This window comes from Marmota flaviventris, chromosome 3 (assembly GCF_047511675.1).
Source record: "Marmota flaviventris isolate mMarFla1 chromosome 3, mMarFla1.hap1, whole genome shotgun sequence".
Taxonomy (NCBI): Eukaryota; Metazoa; Chordata; class Mammalia; order Rodentia; family Sciuridae; genus Marmota; species Marmota flaviventris.
In genome coordinates this window covers 25,289,192-25,305,665 of record NC_092500.1, presented here as the reverse complement: position 1 = coordinate 25,305,665, position 16,474 = coordinate 25,289,192, and the positions used below count along the sequence as shown (strand labels likewise).

The window sequence follows — 16,474 nt, the reverse complement described above, 5'->3', positions numbered from 1 at the left end:
TAATAAATGAGGAGGTTCATCAATGGGAACTCAATAACACAGAGACACAGTTTTTAATTGTGTCTAGGGAAAACTTAAGTAAATTATTGTTAATGAAGATAATAAAGAATTTTTTAAAAATCAAATGAAAAAAAAAAAAATCAAATGAACATGAAAATATGTATTTCATGTGTGTGTGTGTGTGTGTGTGTGTGCTAGTTATAATATAATGAGTAATTTATCAAGATCTCCAGGACACTGTTGATGTTCTAGCACTCTGAAAAAAGCATATCTATGATCCCAGCTACTCAGAAGGTGGTACATGCCTATAATGTCCCTTTTCTTTTCTTTTTTTAAATTATCTTTATTTTATTTTTATGTGGTGCTGAGGATAGAACCCAGTGCCTCACGCATGGTAGGCAAGTGCTTTACCTCTGAACCAAAACCCCAGCCCATAATGTCCCTTTTCTACCATCAACATGGATGACTTGTGTCCACAAGAATAGACAAATTATAACCAATCTAGTCTCCAAGTTTCTTGACCTCAAAACCTCTTATGGTTCAGCTAACTACTACTTGAATACTTTGCAGCCAGACTGCTTTGGCATATAGATCTTGTTGGGCTCAGTGGGGCATGCTTATAATGCCAGCAACCCAAGAAGCTGAGGCAGGAGAGTCACAAGTTCAAGGCCGGCCTGGGCAACTTTCAAGACTCTCAGAAACTTAGCAAGATCCTGTCTCAAAAAATAAAAAGAAGTGGGAATGTAGTTAGTCATAGCACTCCTGGGTTCAATCCCCAATACTCTTAATATTCTTCACAGATTTCCCTTATCTATAAGGATCTGAGGTGTCATTTGTTAAACTACACATTCTAGCTGTACATATTATTGTAATTTCTTGAGTTTAACCGTGTTGTTTCATACTGCCACATCTTTGCTAATGGCTTTTCTCAGTACCATAAATACTAGGGAATCAGTAGATCAATACTTACTTTCCAAGACTAATTCAGCACAAAAGATGAGGCAAAACAGGTATTCTTTACAGATAGCTGGTAGAAAACTAAACTGTTTTAACCTTCCTAGAAAAGTAATTTGCCATTGCGCATCAAGAACTTTAAAAATGTTCAAACTTATTATCCAACAATTTATTCTACAGTCTTGAATTCAACAAATACTCGTTGGGCACATTTTATAGGCCAGGAAATTTTCTAGGAGATGGGGATACAGGAGAGGATCTTAAACACATCAGGGCTAGGGCTATGTAGCACAGTGGCAGAGCACTTGCCTATCATGTGTGAGGCACTGGGTTTAATCCACAGCACCACATATAAATAAACAAATAAATAAAAATACAGGTTCATCCACAACTAAAAAAAAATATTAAACAACAACAAAAACAAACACATCTTCCCCTTGTTATATTTATGTATTGGTGGGTGAACAGAAAACAAAGAAATAAATAAAATACAGTATCATCAGCTAGTCTTGTTTCTGTTGCAAAACAGAATACCCAAATTTGGATAAGTTATAAAGAAAAAAGGTTTATTGTTGGGTGTAGTGGTGCACACCTGTAGTTCTAGGAGCTCGGGAAGCTGAGGCAGAAGGATCTCAAGTTCGAAGTCAGCTTCAGTGACTTAGAGAGGCCCTTAGTGAGTCCCTGTCTCAAAATAAAAAATAAAAAGGACTGCGGATGTGGCTCAGTGGTTAAGCACCCATGGGTTCAATCCCTGGTACCAAAAAAAAAAAAGTTTTACTGAATTAACAAAGTGCTCCCTAAATGAACAGGAGTAGTGTTAAAGATGATCAACCCTAAAAGAGGAGGTCCCAGGTAATCTATTAGAAGAGACATGAGTTACTGAAGGATAAGTGTTTTTACCAGCCTGAGAGAAAAAGCAAAACACATGAGAATGCTGTCTTTACTACTCCAGAGCTAATTAACAGAAGGCACAGAAACCTACATCATCCCTTGTTCAGTTACCTTCACATCTTTCCCACAGAAATAGATTAAAAAAGAAAAAGCCTATGATGTAGATGGTGCCATCCTTTTCCATTCAGATTAGGAAACTTAACATTGCTTTTTGACTCAACTTCTATATCTGATACGGTTAATTTATTTTCCTAACATCTGCTCCTTGTCCCCATTCTTTCCAGTCCCACTCCCATACTCAATATAGGCTACTATCACCCAAAGCACTATTTTGCAATCTTTGTATTGTGACCTGTTTATGCATGGGTAAAATAATTTAGTAGACCGCAACTAGAATAGAAAGAAGAAAAGAAGGAAGAGAATCGAACACAGTGCATAAAAAAATAAATAGCATATATAGAAATAGCATATCAGATTTTTTTTTTAAAATATCTTTATTTTATTTTTATGTGGTGCTGAGGATCGAACCCAGTGCCTTGCAGGTGCTAGGCAAGCGCTGTACCACTTGAGCCACAATCCCAGCCCGCATATCAGATTTTTAAGGGACAGAAATATCCTGAAGAAAACTATTTCAATTTGGTATATATTATGCAAAACTTATTTGTGTGGTATGTTGTAAGATCTGAAAATATGATATAAAATAACAATTCTCCTCTTTTCTTTTGTGGAGGTGGAATAGGTCCCTTTGAAAATCTGATGAAGTTAAGGTTTCCTCAGCAGAAAAACCCAAGTTCACATTCATTCATACTACAAACCATTTTAAGTGCTATAATTTTCAAAAAACCAGCCCGAGAACCCCAACTTAGGAATTCTTGAGGTAAAATTTTGGGAGTTGATTATATATAACTGAAACCATGGAAAGGAAAACTCCAGATAAGGGAGTTTTATTTTCTATTATTCCTGAATATACCATTTTGATTTCCTCTTCCCTCATTTAAATTCAACTTGACCTTTGAGATTTAGTTCCAACACTTTTTTACCCAATTTTTCTTTCTTCTTCCTTTTTGCCCTTTTCTTGTGGTACTGGGGATTAACCCAGAGCCATAAAATAATGCTAGAAGTGTTCTCCCACTTAACTACTCTCAACCTTTAAAAAAAAAAAATGTATTTTTTTAGTTGTAGATGGGCACAATATCTTTATTTATTTATTTTTATGTGGTGTTGAGGATTGAACGCAGTGCCTCACACATGCGAGGCAAGTGCTCTACCACTAAGCTACAACCCCAGCCCACTCTCAGCCCTTTTAATTTTGACACAGGGTCTCACTGAGATGTCCATGTTGGCCTCAAACTTGTGATCCTGTTTCTGCCTCTAGAGTAACAGAAATTATAGGCATGTGCCACCACACCTGGCTTACCCAATATGTCTAGATTGGTGTAGCATTCATTGTGTACAGTAAGATTGTTAACAAGGATTCAGGAAGAGACTTCCATTCATTACTAACATGTAAAATTTTTATATAGAGTTGCAATTTTCTAAAGATGGTTCCTAAAATATTTAAAAAGACTGTAGGTCATATGACTCAATAAAGGCAAAAAATTCATACATATACCATTACTTATTGTATGCTGTTTTTTCTTTAGTCTTTCTTATTTCCCTTGGATAGGCATCATATACTTTGTGTGGCACACACCATCAATAGGTTCTCAGGAAACATTGACTTGTGTCTTCCTCAAAACCCTTAAGATACCAAAATGTTCTACAATGAATAATGAAATGAGTTACATTTCATGTGATACCCTCCACCCCTTGGATAGCTGAGACTGAACTCTGGGGCACTCGACCACTGAATCACATTCCCAGCCCTATTTTGTATTTTATTTAGGGATAGGGTATCACTGAGTTGCTTAGTGCTTCACTTTTGCTGAGGCTGGCTTTGAACTCCCAATTCTCCTCTCTCAGCCTCCAGAGCAGCTGAGCTGGAATTATAACTGTGTGCACCTGGGGCCCAGGGTTCAAATGGTACTTTTTTTTTTTTTTTTAATACGTGGTGCTGAGAATAGAACCCAGTGCCTCACACAGGCTAGGCAAGTGTGCAACCGCTGAGCCCCAGCCTCAGCCCCAGCCCCTTCCCGTGATACTTTTTATAACAGAAAAATTTTTGTTAATACAATGAAAGCAACACTGTTAAGATCTTTCAAAATTGGTGTGGAAGCCATAAAGGAAGCAGGACTCAAGCTGCTGCCAAGGAATGTGAACTTTGGTCACCTCCATACTTCGACCACAAGACTCTGGAATGACCAGAACTGGAAAATTACATTATACTCACAGATTCAAGATGCACACCAAAATATTATTAGACCCTTGTTTTATGGGCCTTTTTACTAAGCATATATGTTCCTTTTTGTATCTTTGTAGTTCATTGAGCCCTTGTTTTTTCAACATTCAACAACTCACGTAAGTGCCCACCATCCTTGAAACACGGATTCAGAGCTATTTGAATATGTGTCTCCCCAACTGCAAATTTCTAAGACCCCAAAGTTCTTTTTCCTTTCATTGTCTTGAGTTGAACTGATCCACAATCTCTCTTTCAGATCCAACAACTCCACATATAAACCAAATTCAAAATCAACCGTGCATCACCCAACACACAAGTAGACAATGCTAAAATAACCTCAAAATCCGAGGTATACTTACAACTTCCGGGGAAGCAAAAGCCCTAAAGACCTTAACTTCAAGCCTGCTTTTCTCTTCCAGTTACTTTACACGCTGACCTACTTACTGAAGGTTACGGGGCGAGTTGGCAACATTTGTATTTCATAAAGTGATGTTTGCGCGAGTTGGAGGCAGAGTTCTTAACAAAAGAGCTACTGGTAGCTTGGACATGTCTACTGCAGCGAGGACCCTGGGCCATTCCGTTTTTTTTTTTTTTTTTCCCTAAAATTCAGAGGTCCTAAGGCAGAGGCTACTCTCGCCTCTATTTGTCGTGAGAGAAAAGTGAGAGTGGAGAGCGCCATTCTATCTTTACTGTGTAAGCTCGGAATCAGTCCGCGGCCACGGAAAAAGGGTTCCAGGCCCAGAGAAGGAGATGCACCTCTCCAGCGTCCCGCCCGCCGCCGCCATGCGCCCTCGGCTTCCCGGGGCGGGGAAAGCGGCGGCGGTGGCGCCGCCGAGACGGAAGTTTTTCCTGTAGGTGAAAGGTCAGAGGTGCCGCGGGAGAGGGAGCCGTGTGCACCGCGCCACTCGCTTGCAGTCCCCGCGCCCGGCCGCCCCGGCCTCTAGCCTGACGCCGTGTCCCGCCGCGACTACAAGGCCTCAGCCTCTCTGGGGGCCACGACGCTCCGGCCACTCCTCGCACCCGCGGCCCGACCCGAGCAGCCCGCCGCGGCACTCCGAACAGATCGGCAGGGCCGGGCGGCGACCGCAGGCAGTGCGAACGCGCTAGGGCTGCGTCCGTTGGCAGTTGGGATAAAGGGGCACTCCCGACCCCTTCCCAGGCGCCGTCACGGCCCTGTCCTCCCACCCGGCACTTCTTACCCGCGTCTCTCCGCTGCACTAACTCCTCAGTCGGGCGCCGACCCGACAGTCCCGCTGCGGCGGCAGCTGGGTGGGGAAGACGCCCCGGGAGGAGAGTTGGAGAAAGCTGAAGGGAGTGGGGAACCGAGGCGAAGTAGGGGTAAACAGCTTTCTGGGTTTGTGTTTTGGGTGGGGGGGTCAGAGTTCGTGACCCCTCCCTCGGCTCGGCCGTGAGCTCTCCAATCCACGCCTGCGCAATAACGACGTGGAGAAGCAGCGAGAGGGGGTCGTGACGTTCCCTGGGTGGAGCGGAGAGACTGGAGAGTGGAGCAGCGCCCCTGAGAGTCGGCCGCCCCCTGTCGGCTTGGAGGGAAACGGCTCGCCAGATCTGCTTGCCCATCAGCCACTTTTACAAGTGATGTGTGCCCTTTAGCTTAGTGTTTGCCAAATGTAGTCTATTGAAGGCATTTTGGGGTCAATGTTTCAGATTTGAGTAATAACATTAACCGACTAGGTTTTATGCAGTTCTATTTCTAATTTCTGGAAAACTGGATTCTGCTAAATGCTCTTACATTACATTCTATTAGAGAACAAACGAGTCTGGTATATCCCAGATATTTAAACTTCCCTTAATATAAAAATCTGAGGCAGAATCAGGTAGTAAAGAAATAGTAGAGTTTACTTAACTATTGTGCATAAAGAAATAATGACTAATGGAGCAATAATATCATTAGAATGTTGTTTCTGATGGTGTATTTCAAGTACGCGAGACAATCAATACCTTCTGGCCTCAAGATTTGTGAAATGAAATGGCACTACCAGAACCTCACATTCTGACAGTGGCTGCTTGTGATAGGAAGCCCCGCCCTGTCTTCAAAGTACTGTGTAGTTTAAACTTTAGGATAAGCTCTCCTTGAAATTTCTTCGGCATTTAACATAGATCAGCTATAGGAAAGCAGCCACAGATTCAGGGTGGAAATCCATGTTAGGTAAAACAAATATAGAGGAGAGTGGTGGCCCACACTTGTAATCCTAGCTACTCTGAGGAAGCCGAGGCAGGAAAATAAAAAATTCGAAGCCAGCCTCAGCAACTTAGCAAAACCCTGTCTCAAATAAATAAATAAATAGGGTTGGGAATGTAGCTTCTGGTGATTGAGCATCCCTGGATTCAATCCCTATTACTGAAGAAAAAAAAGTAACTGAAAAATGGTAGGGTTTAAAAGACATCACACCAGTAGTAATATTATAGTAGATTTATTTTGTATAAATATAATACATATTAACATTACTTACAATGCTAATTTTTATTTATAAATGATCTGTATATGGACAATAAGATACAAATTATAGTCACTTTAAGTAGAAAGTGTTTCTAGAAATACAAATAAAAAAATAGTTTTTCAAGATTGGTTCTTATATGCCATGACCAACTCCTATTCCAAAGGAAAGGGAATTTGATATTTAGGTTTTTTACTAACTCTATCTTTAAAACAAAATTCTAGTAGAAACTATCTCTTATATGGGAAAGTTCATAGATAATATTTTCCTTTAGAAAATTACATTAAAAGTTTCATAGACAGGGGCTGGGGGGTATGACTCAGTGGTAGAGCAATTGCCAAGCATGTGTGAGGCTCTGGGTTCAATTTTCAGCATCACATAAAAATAAATAGAATAAAGGTATTGTGTCCACTTACAACTGAAAAAAAATTTTAAGTATCATAGACAACAGAATGATGTGTACTGGAGACACTTTAGAGATCCATAAGCAGGAATCCATGTCAACAACAAACAGTATTAACTGCATGCAAGTCACTATACCAGAAGTGGTGGGGCAATCTCAAACAAGAAAAGTTGCTCTCAAGGACAGAATGTGATAAGAATCATATGAAAGTTTATGAACTATAAGACTATAGGAGCATAGAGGAGAATCTACTCAAACTGAACAAGGGAGAAAGGACTAAATCATAACTAGAAACTGTTAGAGAAATCTGGGATAAACAGGCAAAGATGGGGATGAGGTATAAAGGAAAACAAGAAGAAATAGTGTGGACAGAGACAGGCTGGATTGTATGGTTCCTGAGGATTGGTTCCATGCTGAACCACTGGGAATGCCACTGAAGTCTTCAAGAGTAGGAATGAATCAAGACTGGAATTATGCTTTAGAAAAATTGCTCAGGCAGTGTTTAAAATGGACCACACAATGAAGGCAATGAAGAAAAATAAGTGTTTTTTTAAAAATAATTTTTTTTCCAGTTCTGGGGATTGAAGCCAGGGCCTCTCCCATGCTAGGCAAGTGCTTCACCCACAGAGTTATATTCCCAGCCAAGAAGAAAAGTTACTGCAATCACTAGGAAGAGGTAACAAGGACTTGGGCCAGTCCTATGCAAAAACAACAGCAGGACAACGAGGAGGGAAAGGATACAAGAGGAATTACAGAGTCGTTTTTGAGATCTGGAGCCTCATGTGTTATCTTTCTATTACAAAAGAAAATAAACAGATTTGAATAGGAAGAAAATTAGTTCAGTGTTAGTTAACACAAAATTTAATCTGCTTGAGGACTCATGAAGATATCCCAACAGGCAGTTGCAAACATGGCCTTGCAGGATAATGAAGAGAGTAGTGTGTGGTCTAAGTTAGAACAGGGAATTAGGGTTATATTTAAATTGTTGATAAGAATTCTGTTCTATTTTTTCCAGTTCAATGTTTTCTCTGAAAAGACCCAAGGAAGTACTGTGGGAGAAACCAATATATAAATACAGCATCTGCCTTCAAGGAGTGTACACTAAAGTAAGAGAAACAGGGTTTACCTCTCTGAAAATCATGGTAACTATATTTGACTATGATGAACCTCAAACTTTTCAAAACCTTAACACATGGAAGCATATTCAAAGACAATAACAACACATGCTGTGGTAATATTTATATTTTAACTAAATTATTAAAATAGGAGGCTTTCCCTTCTTCTAGGTATTCTTCTAACCAAATATAAAATATACATTTGGTTAACAGAACTATGAAGTCTTCGTCACTTAGTAATATCATGATAAATTATGATTAATCAAGGGTTTGTCTGATGTTCTCATTTATAGAAATGCTGCTGGGACAGGGGATATAGCTCTGTGGAAGAGCATTTGCCTAGTGCAAGGCCCTGGGTTTGATCCCCAATACTCCCCCCCCCCAAAAAAAATAAAAGCTAGTTGCCTAGGCAGGATGGTACATACCTGTAATCCTCACAAATCAGAGAACGGAGGCAGGAAGATCACAAGTTTGAGTCCAACCTGGGGAACTTAGTGAGCCCTGTCTCAAATGAACAAAGAGGGGCTGGGGGGCGTATCTCAGTGATGGAGTACTTGTCTAGCATGTGTAGGCCCTGGATTCAATCCCAATACAACAAATATAAAACAGCAAAAATCCCCACACAAAACAAAACAAAAAACTACTAAATATTCAAGCATTCAGTTGGAGAAGAGGGAAGTATGTATCTTGGGCAGCCAAAGCACAGTAGGAGGATATTGGCTACATTAGAAAACAGGAAAAGAGACTGGAAAGAGGTTCAGACAAGTGAAATCATGACAACCTTTCCATTTTCTTTGGACTCTGGTGGTCCTCTGCATTTACAGCTGCTACATATAAAAGAAGACTGTTGGTTGGGATACTTGCAAGAATGCTGTCTTTCCCCTAGTTTAGCTGGCATCTTGTCTAGATTATTTTCAGCATCCTTTTTTTAGCTTAGATATATAACTGCCTCTCTCCTTATAAACAAAAGGAGACACTGAAAAAGGGTTTCATGGAAACACATGTATCTGTAATATAAATATAGTATTCTTGGGATCTAGAGACTTGTACTTTCTCCACACTTATAGACTGTACCCCATATCATTTTTTTCCTTTAAAATGTTAGCTATCAAGAGATGTTTTTAAAAATAGTTTACAACAGATTGTAAGTAACTGGGTTCTTAGTTAGCACTGAGTGAGCCAGATGAAATAAATAATAATTGATCATCTTTAGTAAGTTATCAAGGACTGATATGGGGGGGGAGAGAATCTAACACTATTTAACAAACTACTTTATGGGGATGAATAATCTGATGCCTTCTATTTTATATTTTTCAAAATGGCTAAAAGAATACAGTTATACATGAGTTTCACATGTAATTAAGGAGAAATACTATAAGTCTGTGCTAGCTTTGTCTTTTCTATGTATGTTTACTTTGTGTGTGTTTGGGTGGGTACAAGAGGTTAAACCCAGGGGTGGTTAACCACTGAACTATAGTCCCAGCCCTTTTATTTATTTATTGAATTCTTTTGTTGTAGTTGGACACAATACCTTTATTTCACTTATTTATTTTTATGTGGTGCTGAGGATAGAACCCAGGGTCTTGCATGTGCAAGGTGAGTGCTCTCCCGCTGAGCCACAACCCCAGCCCCCATCCCTTTTTATTTTTTATGTTGAGACAGGGTCTTGCTAAATTGCTTAGGGCTTTGCTAAATTGCCAAGGCTGTCCTCAAACTTACAATCCTCCTGCTTCAGTTTCCCAAGTTGATGGGATTATAGATGCAAGCCACCACACTGGGCTAGTCTGGTACTTTATTCAGCCAGATGTCAAAGATAGAATAGTCTGGCTGATAATTTTTAGATCCTGAGATTTATGCCAAATTTTAAAGGCCAAGAACTCAAGGGGGAATTAGAACCCCAAATAATCTGTTGTATTGCTAAGTGCCAGACAGTGCAACAGAAGGAAATATTTATTAGGCATTCATTGGCCTCCAAAAAGAATATACTAAAAATGCAGAGGTATTAAGGTGGGAAACTTAATTTATGTGATCTTGATTAAAGTGAGCTACAAAGAAATATCAGTTTACCTGATGTGACAAAAATACTTGGGAGGATAGCATGTTAGGATTGTGTGGAAGGCTGCATAGGGATTATGACAATGCCATAGCAGGAAATAGCCAGAAAAGACTATAGCTACAAACTCTAGATCTAGTTTGTTTGCATCTAAAAGGCCCCATGAAGGCATTCAGGATGTAATTCTTTTGACTATCAGTATCACAATGAATTAGAAAATCCTTTACAATGAAGGAGAAAATTCTTGTACCCTTTAATGATATAGATTATAGATAACCTTGCCTTTTAAGATAATTTATAATTTAAACTCAGTAGACAAAATGTATATTATGAATATCAGGAACAACTTTATAATCACTGTGCTGATTTAATTTTTCTTTTTCTTAAATTTTTTTTGTTATAGATGGACACAATACCTTTATTTTACTTATTTATTATGTGGTGCTGAATATCAAACCCAGTGCCTCACATGTGCTAGGCAAGGACTCTACCACTGATCCACAACCTCAGCCATTGATTTTATTTTTCTATTGTTGATCCACAATTTTATGCATAAGATGGTTCATATATTAAACAATAGTATGCCAGAATTAGCAATGTAGGTGCACAGATAGTTAAAAAAAGGTATTTTTATTACCAAGGTCACATTACAAATGGTATAAAAAGACCTGAAAAAGAATACTATACAATTTCAGTTGATATTGGCTTAGAATTTGTGTTTTTCTAACATGGTAATTCCAGTTCATTTTTTTTTAAAGCTCAACATTATAGGAAATGTAACACTTACAGATATAAATACCTGACTTGGGCTCAGAATTCTCAAAATAGCAGGGAATATTATATAAAATAATACTTGCCATATTTTGCTATTTAAAAAAAAATACTCAATTAATGAAAAGCCCATAGAGTTGATTACTTGTGTCTCTGCAAATGAAAACATCCTCATTCCTACTCACAGTTTGAAAAAAGTCAGATTTCTATTCCTTTGTTATAATTCTTTGATGATTAATATTAACTCATGCCAGAAGACATACATAAGGTAGAAATACTTTAGACAATTTTCTGAAATTTCATTTCACAGTTACTGAGGTAGAAGCTAGCCATATATTTTTCACTGAAAGATTAAAAAAAATTCATCTAACTTATTAATTCAAAGATACGCATTTTTCACCAGCATTTTTATGATAATCTTAATTTCTAAACCAAGCACCACGTGGAAATTTGCTTCTTGATATGTGTTTTTTTTTTTTTTTTTAACTTACGAAGATTTGTCACTAGTGAAAATGTCACAGTGTAAAAGCAGAGAAAATGATGTGGACTGTGTCACAAATAATTAACACTGTATATAATATTAAGGTAAGTTTTCTGGTCTCTAAAGAAATGGTACTTTAGAATTCAGTGTGAATCTCAGAAACAATTCTGACCATTAAGTAAACATCACAACTTTAATAAATAACATACATGAAAAAGCAAACATTAATTAAAAAAACTCCTTATACCTAACAAAATAATTTCTTATATCTGATGAAGTGTTTGGTTGGATTTATCTTGGCAGTGTTTATTTTTATAAAATGCTTGAATTGCTTTTACTCCATTCTGATGAAATTCCACTTCCTTGGAATCACAGAAAAGATGAAACCAATACTGCTATAATATTGTGCCTTCCTGAAATGCTTCTATCCACCTGTTAATAAGAGAAATCTGTTAGATGTGTAAAACCCAATCATCTGATATATGTGAGCACAATATGGATCATAACTGGGCCTGTAGACTGGATTACCATGACAGGATATTTAAGATCTTAGGGCAAACTAAAATCCTTGTATACATGGAACTGCCTTTTATTTGGTAATATGGTTCAAAATTTGGCCTGCCAAGTGTCTCTCTTATGATTATGAGGCAGGCGAAAGGGAACATTTCATGTGTAAAAAGTTCTATAAAGTCCCGATGCTCCCATGTAATTGGTTATGGAAGTAGCTATATCAGCAAAGGCTTTTATTACAACTCCTTTTCTCTTTTCTGGTGTTCTGACTCAGTACTAGTAAGAACAGTAGCTGTGTGCCTGTTTCCTCCTCCTTTGACCCTACCAGAATTTCTTTGGATATCTCCTACCCTCCTCCAGACTGGTCCCAATACTTTTCATTAAAGGACATCAATATGGCATTTAGTCCACTCCCAATTGATCAAAATTCTACATGCAATATGAAAGCTTTTCAAAAGTTCACAGAAGTCGTTCCAAAATTCTTTAGTCTCAATGTTTTAATTATTAAATGCTGCAATTATTCATTAGGCTCTTGGGGGTAGTTTCTTTTCCATACCTATTAGTCTTATTGCTTCTGAACTTATTTTTCCCTTCCTTCCTGAAATATAATTTCTTACAGTAATAGGTTAAAGAAAAAGAGTCCAGCCTGGCGCTATGGTGCACACTTCTAACTCAGCAACTTGAAGACTGAGGTAGGAGGACTGCAAGTCAGCAACTTAGCAAGACCCCATCTCAAAAAATAAAAAGGGTATGGGGTTGTGGCTCAGTGGTGGAGTACTTGCCTAGCACATGTGAGGTACTGGGTTTGATCCTCAGTACCACATAAAAATAAATACACAAAATAAAGTCATTTTAAAATGTCATCTTTGCCTTATTCAAAGCTGGCGGTAGGGGTGGCTGGAGGTATAACTCAGTTAGTTAGTGGTAGAGTGCCCCTGGATTCAACCCCCAAAATGACAACAACAACAACAAATGGTGGTGGTGGTGGTGGGGGGGTCCAGGCAACTATGAACATTTGAAATCACTCATTTTAATTAGTAAGAACATCCCATAATAGATTCAGGTCAAATTTCAAGGGCAAAATTTTAAAAATTTTGAATTTTGTACATAAATAGCCTATAAATTATAATAGCAAAACTTTTAAAGTGTCTCACAATTTTCCAGTAAAATTAACACATTTTAATATTCTGTCATGTACAAAAAATGCAATCCATATGATATAAATAGCTTCAAAGAGAAACTTACAATTTAGCTTGGATCAATTCTAAATTATAAGTTGATTTTTTTCACCCAATTACATTTAATTCTGTTTTAACAGCCTTTCAGTTGAGTCAACTTAATGGTATAAGCAAAAGATCATGTATTTGAAAAGCAATAATTTTTATCGGTTTCATGATAAATATAGATGAAAATTATGAGAAAGACAATATGTTGCAGAATCTTAGGGTGATTACTATTTTGTCCAAATATTTTTTACAGAAAAAAAAGAGTAAAGTAATATAATTTTAAAATATTTTTCAATACCCACAGAGAATTATTTAGAAAAACAGGGGCTGGGGATGTGGCTCAAGTGGTACCGTGCTCGCCTGGCATGCGTGCGGCCCAGGTTCAATCCTCAGCACCACATACAAACAAAGATGTTGTGTCCGCCGAGAACTAAAAAATAAATATTAAAAAAAAAAAAAGAACCAGAAAAACAGCTATGCACTACAGAACATCCTAAAACTGGCCAGGGGTGGAGGGTGGGGGCAGCCTTACAGCATGTTTTTTTTAGTTGTAGATAGACACAATATCTTTATTTTTATTTATTTAAAAACATTTTTTTTGTAGTTGTAGATGGACAGAATGCCTTTGTTTTATTTGTTAATTGTTATGTGGTGCTGAGGATCAAACCCAGTGCCTCATGCATGCTAGGCAAGCACTTTGCCACTAAGCTACACTGTATGTATCTGGTTGGCAGTCAGAACACAGGCAATTCTGATATGTAGATTCTAATTGCCTTAAGAAACCACCAGACTTGCTTATTCAAAGCACTCTTTTTTTTTTTTTTAAATCTTCAAGCACATTAAAGCCCACTGAGAAAACATGAACACACATCTCTTATGAAAAACACAAAAGTGTATTTTGTGAGCCAAAGTACAACTCAAATGAAAAAGAGGTATTTTGTTCAGCAGGGACCCTGACTTCACAAAGATACATACACCTCCTCTAATCTGTTAAACAACTTTATAACATCTAAATAAATCAAGATTCCTGTTGGAATGTTGAAGAGGCTTTCAGCTTTCACCATCTAAAATGATATCCATTTCCTTCTACTCAGTCACTGAAAACAGCATGGAGCCTCTTCACATGTTTGACCTTTTTCTCAGAGAAGTAAGTTTGTAAGCAGCTGTTTCAACTCCTGCTGTTGCACAGCATAATTGAATCACTGGATGGCCAAAGCCCTGGAATGTTTCAAGGGAAGATTCTTAGCCTCAGTGATGGAGAGGTCAGATGCCTCAGCTTCCCTTCCTCAGCAGAGCTGCACCATGCTGCTTCCTCTGAGGTCATGTGTGGACAGAATACTTTGGACAGGACTACCCATCTTCTTTTCCCATCTGTCTCCTGAAACTATTCCAGATATTCCTTGCTTTCCTTTGTTTTAGAACAATTCTAAAGAGTTTGAATAATATATTAAATCTGTCTAATTTGGACCCATGGTTTAAATTTTGAGTTGTCCCCATGCCTTAAAGAAGGTAATCTTAAAGTCAATCATTTAAATAGGAAACTTGAAATCTCACATATAAAAGGAAAATAAGTCTACATTACTTACTTCTGAGCTGAGTGAGCATCATCTGCTTTGAACACATAAAATAACATGTTTTTGTGCAGTAACTGAAATACTTTAGACTCTGAATTCTCATCTTTGACTTGAGTGACAGTGAATCCTAATAAAGGCTGGCTCTCCAAAGCTGCCACATCCTAATTTAAAAATAGACAAATAAAGATGACCTTTTAAACTGAGACACAATTCAGACTTGAGAGCTTTTGATCAATGTAGCTCCAAATTAACTTCATATACATATATGTAAAAAAATTCTATTATTAATTTTTAATTTATTCCACAATATTTATTGAGCCATCCACTCCCCACCTCCAGACATTGTGCTAGAAAATTTCAGCATGTTCACATCCATTGAATTTCACATTATTTTCACTACAACCAAGGAAAGTGACTATATTACTTTAATTTTATGGATGGAGAAGCACAGCTTGGAAAGGTGAGTTACCCAGATCCTCCTAAAGAACAGATTGGACCCTGGAGGTTTTTCTAGGCTGTGAGAACACCAGGGGCTTTGGATAGAAGAAAAGGACAGAATTTCAGCAACAGCTAGAAACTGTTTATAACCCAAAGCCTATTTTATTATGCTGAGGCCTGACCAATATAATCAGGGGACTGTTGGATATGGAAAATGACAAACCCCAAAATAATGTGGCCTAGGGAGAAGGAATGAGGGAGAAGGCAATACATTGATCCTTTCCCGAGACAGTCTTTCCCAGTGACAAGACAGGCCCTGGGGAGGAGATATTTATCAAGTCTGAAATGATAGTTTCTGGGAAGAGGCCAAAACATTGATTCCACCTTACACAAATTCTTTCCCAGACACTAACCACTAACATCACATCCTCCATTTGGCCCAGTAAAGACAGCCCAAACTGACATGCTCATTAATTAAGTCACTTCTCAGTGTAATCAATATAAGCCTAAACTCCCCCTCTGGCCCGTGGCTCATTTTCCACAAGGAAAGTGGGTCCATCAGAAGCGTTACTCCTTCCCTAAATAAAAGCTGTGCTGATCCGTGAAGTTTGCGTCAAGCTCAGTCCCTTTTGTGTTTACAGGGACAGTCCTGAGAGTGTCACCCAAGAGAGCTGGACAGAAAGTGATACTGGTGCAATGGAGATCAGGAATGGGTTCTTGTTTCCCAGTGTTGAAGAACTCACACCAGAGAAACGCCAAGGCAAGTATAGCAAGTTTTATTTAAGAAAGTGATAGAGACAGACTTCTTTAAAGAGAAGGGGGCCTTGGAGCCGAAAGCCTGTGGGAGGGGGTGGACTTGCCTTTCTTATAGACCTCATAACCCCACTCTTTAATCACTGCCTTCTCTTTCTTCCCTGTGTAAGTGACTGGGAGCAGGAGCATGGAAGTTAATTGTTAGCAACCCAGAGTGCAGAGGAGCACAAGAGGAGGTTAACCGTTAGCGACCCATTGTTCTCTCTTTGATAACCAGTTCTCAGCCTCTTGACCTGACCCACATTGTTCATTACCTACACTGACTGCCTGACCTTTGTCTCTGCCTCAAAAGGATAAGAAGCTCTGCCTTTAGTGAAGTGATAGTAGTCACCCAGGAAGACTTGTACTTTATTACTGTGGAAAATTCTTAACAGGTGAGTAAGAGCTCTCTACTAGGTACCCATTAAAAATGACACCACCTTGCTCCAAACCAAAGCAACAAGGAGCTGGG

General features: G+C 38.5%; 2 protein-coding genes across 9 annotated transcripts in view; both read right to left on the bottom strand.

Annotated features, from left to right (window-relative positions):
• The window catches only part of Nr2c1 (nuclear receptor subfamily 2 group C member 1), a 50,991-nt gene extending 45,361 nt beyond the window's left edge, over positions 1-5,630 (bottom strand). Inside the window, exon 1 of one of the 6 annotated variants that reach the window (XM_027952878.2) lies at positions 5,383-5,630. The gene's annotated coding sequence lies outside the window, so the exon portion shown is untranslated. The other 5 variants (XM_027952730.2, XM_071609633.1, XM_071609634.1 and 2 more) reach the window with 5 other exon arrangements.
• A 5,079-nt stretch (positions 5,631-10,709) lies between these two features.
• The window catches only part of Fgd6 (FYVE, RhoGEF and PH domain containing 6), a 113,788-nt gene continuing 108,023 nt past the window's right edge, over positions 10,710-16,474 (bottom strand). For all 3 annotated transcript variants that reach the window (XM_071609630.1, XM_071609631.1, XM_027952511.2), the window contains exons 20-21: positions 14,785-14,933; positions 10,710-11,894 (exon numbers count right to left, since the gene is read on the bottom strand). In XM_071609630.1, coding sequence (XP_071465731.1) covers positions 11,858-11,894; positions 14,785-14,933 — 186 coding nt within the window. In that variant the 3' untranslated portion in view covers positions 10,710-11,857. The remainder of the gene's footprint in view (positions 11,895-14,784; positions 14,934-16,474) is intronic.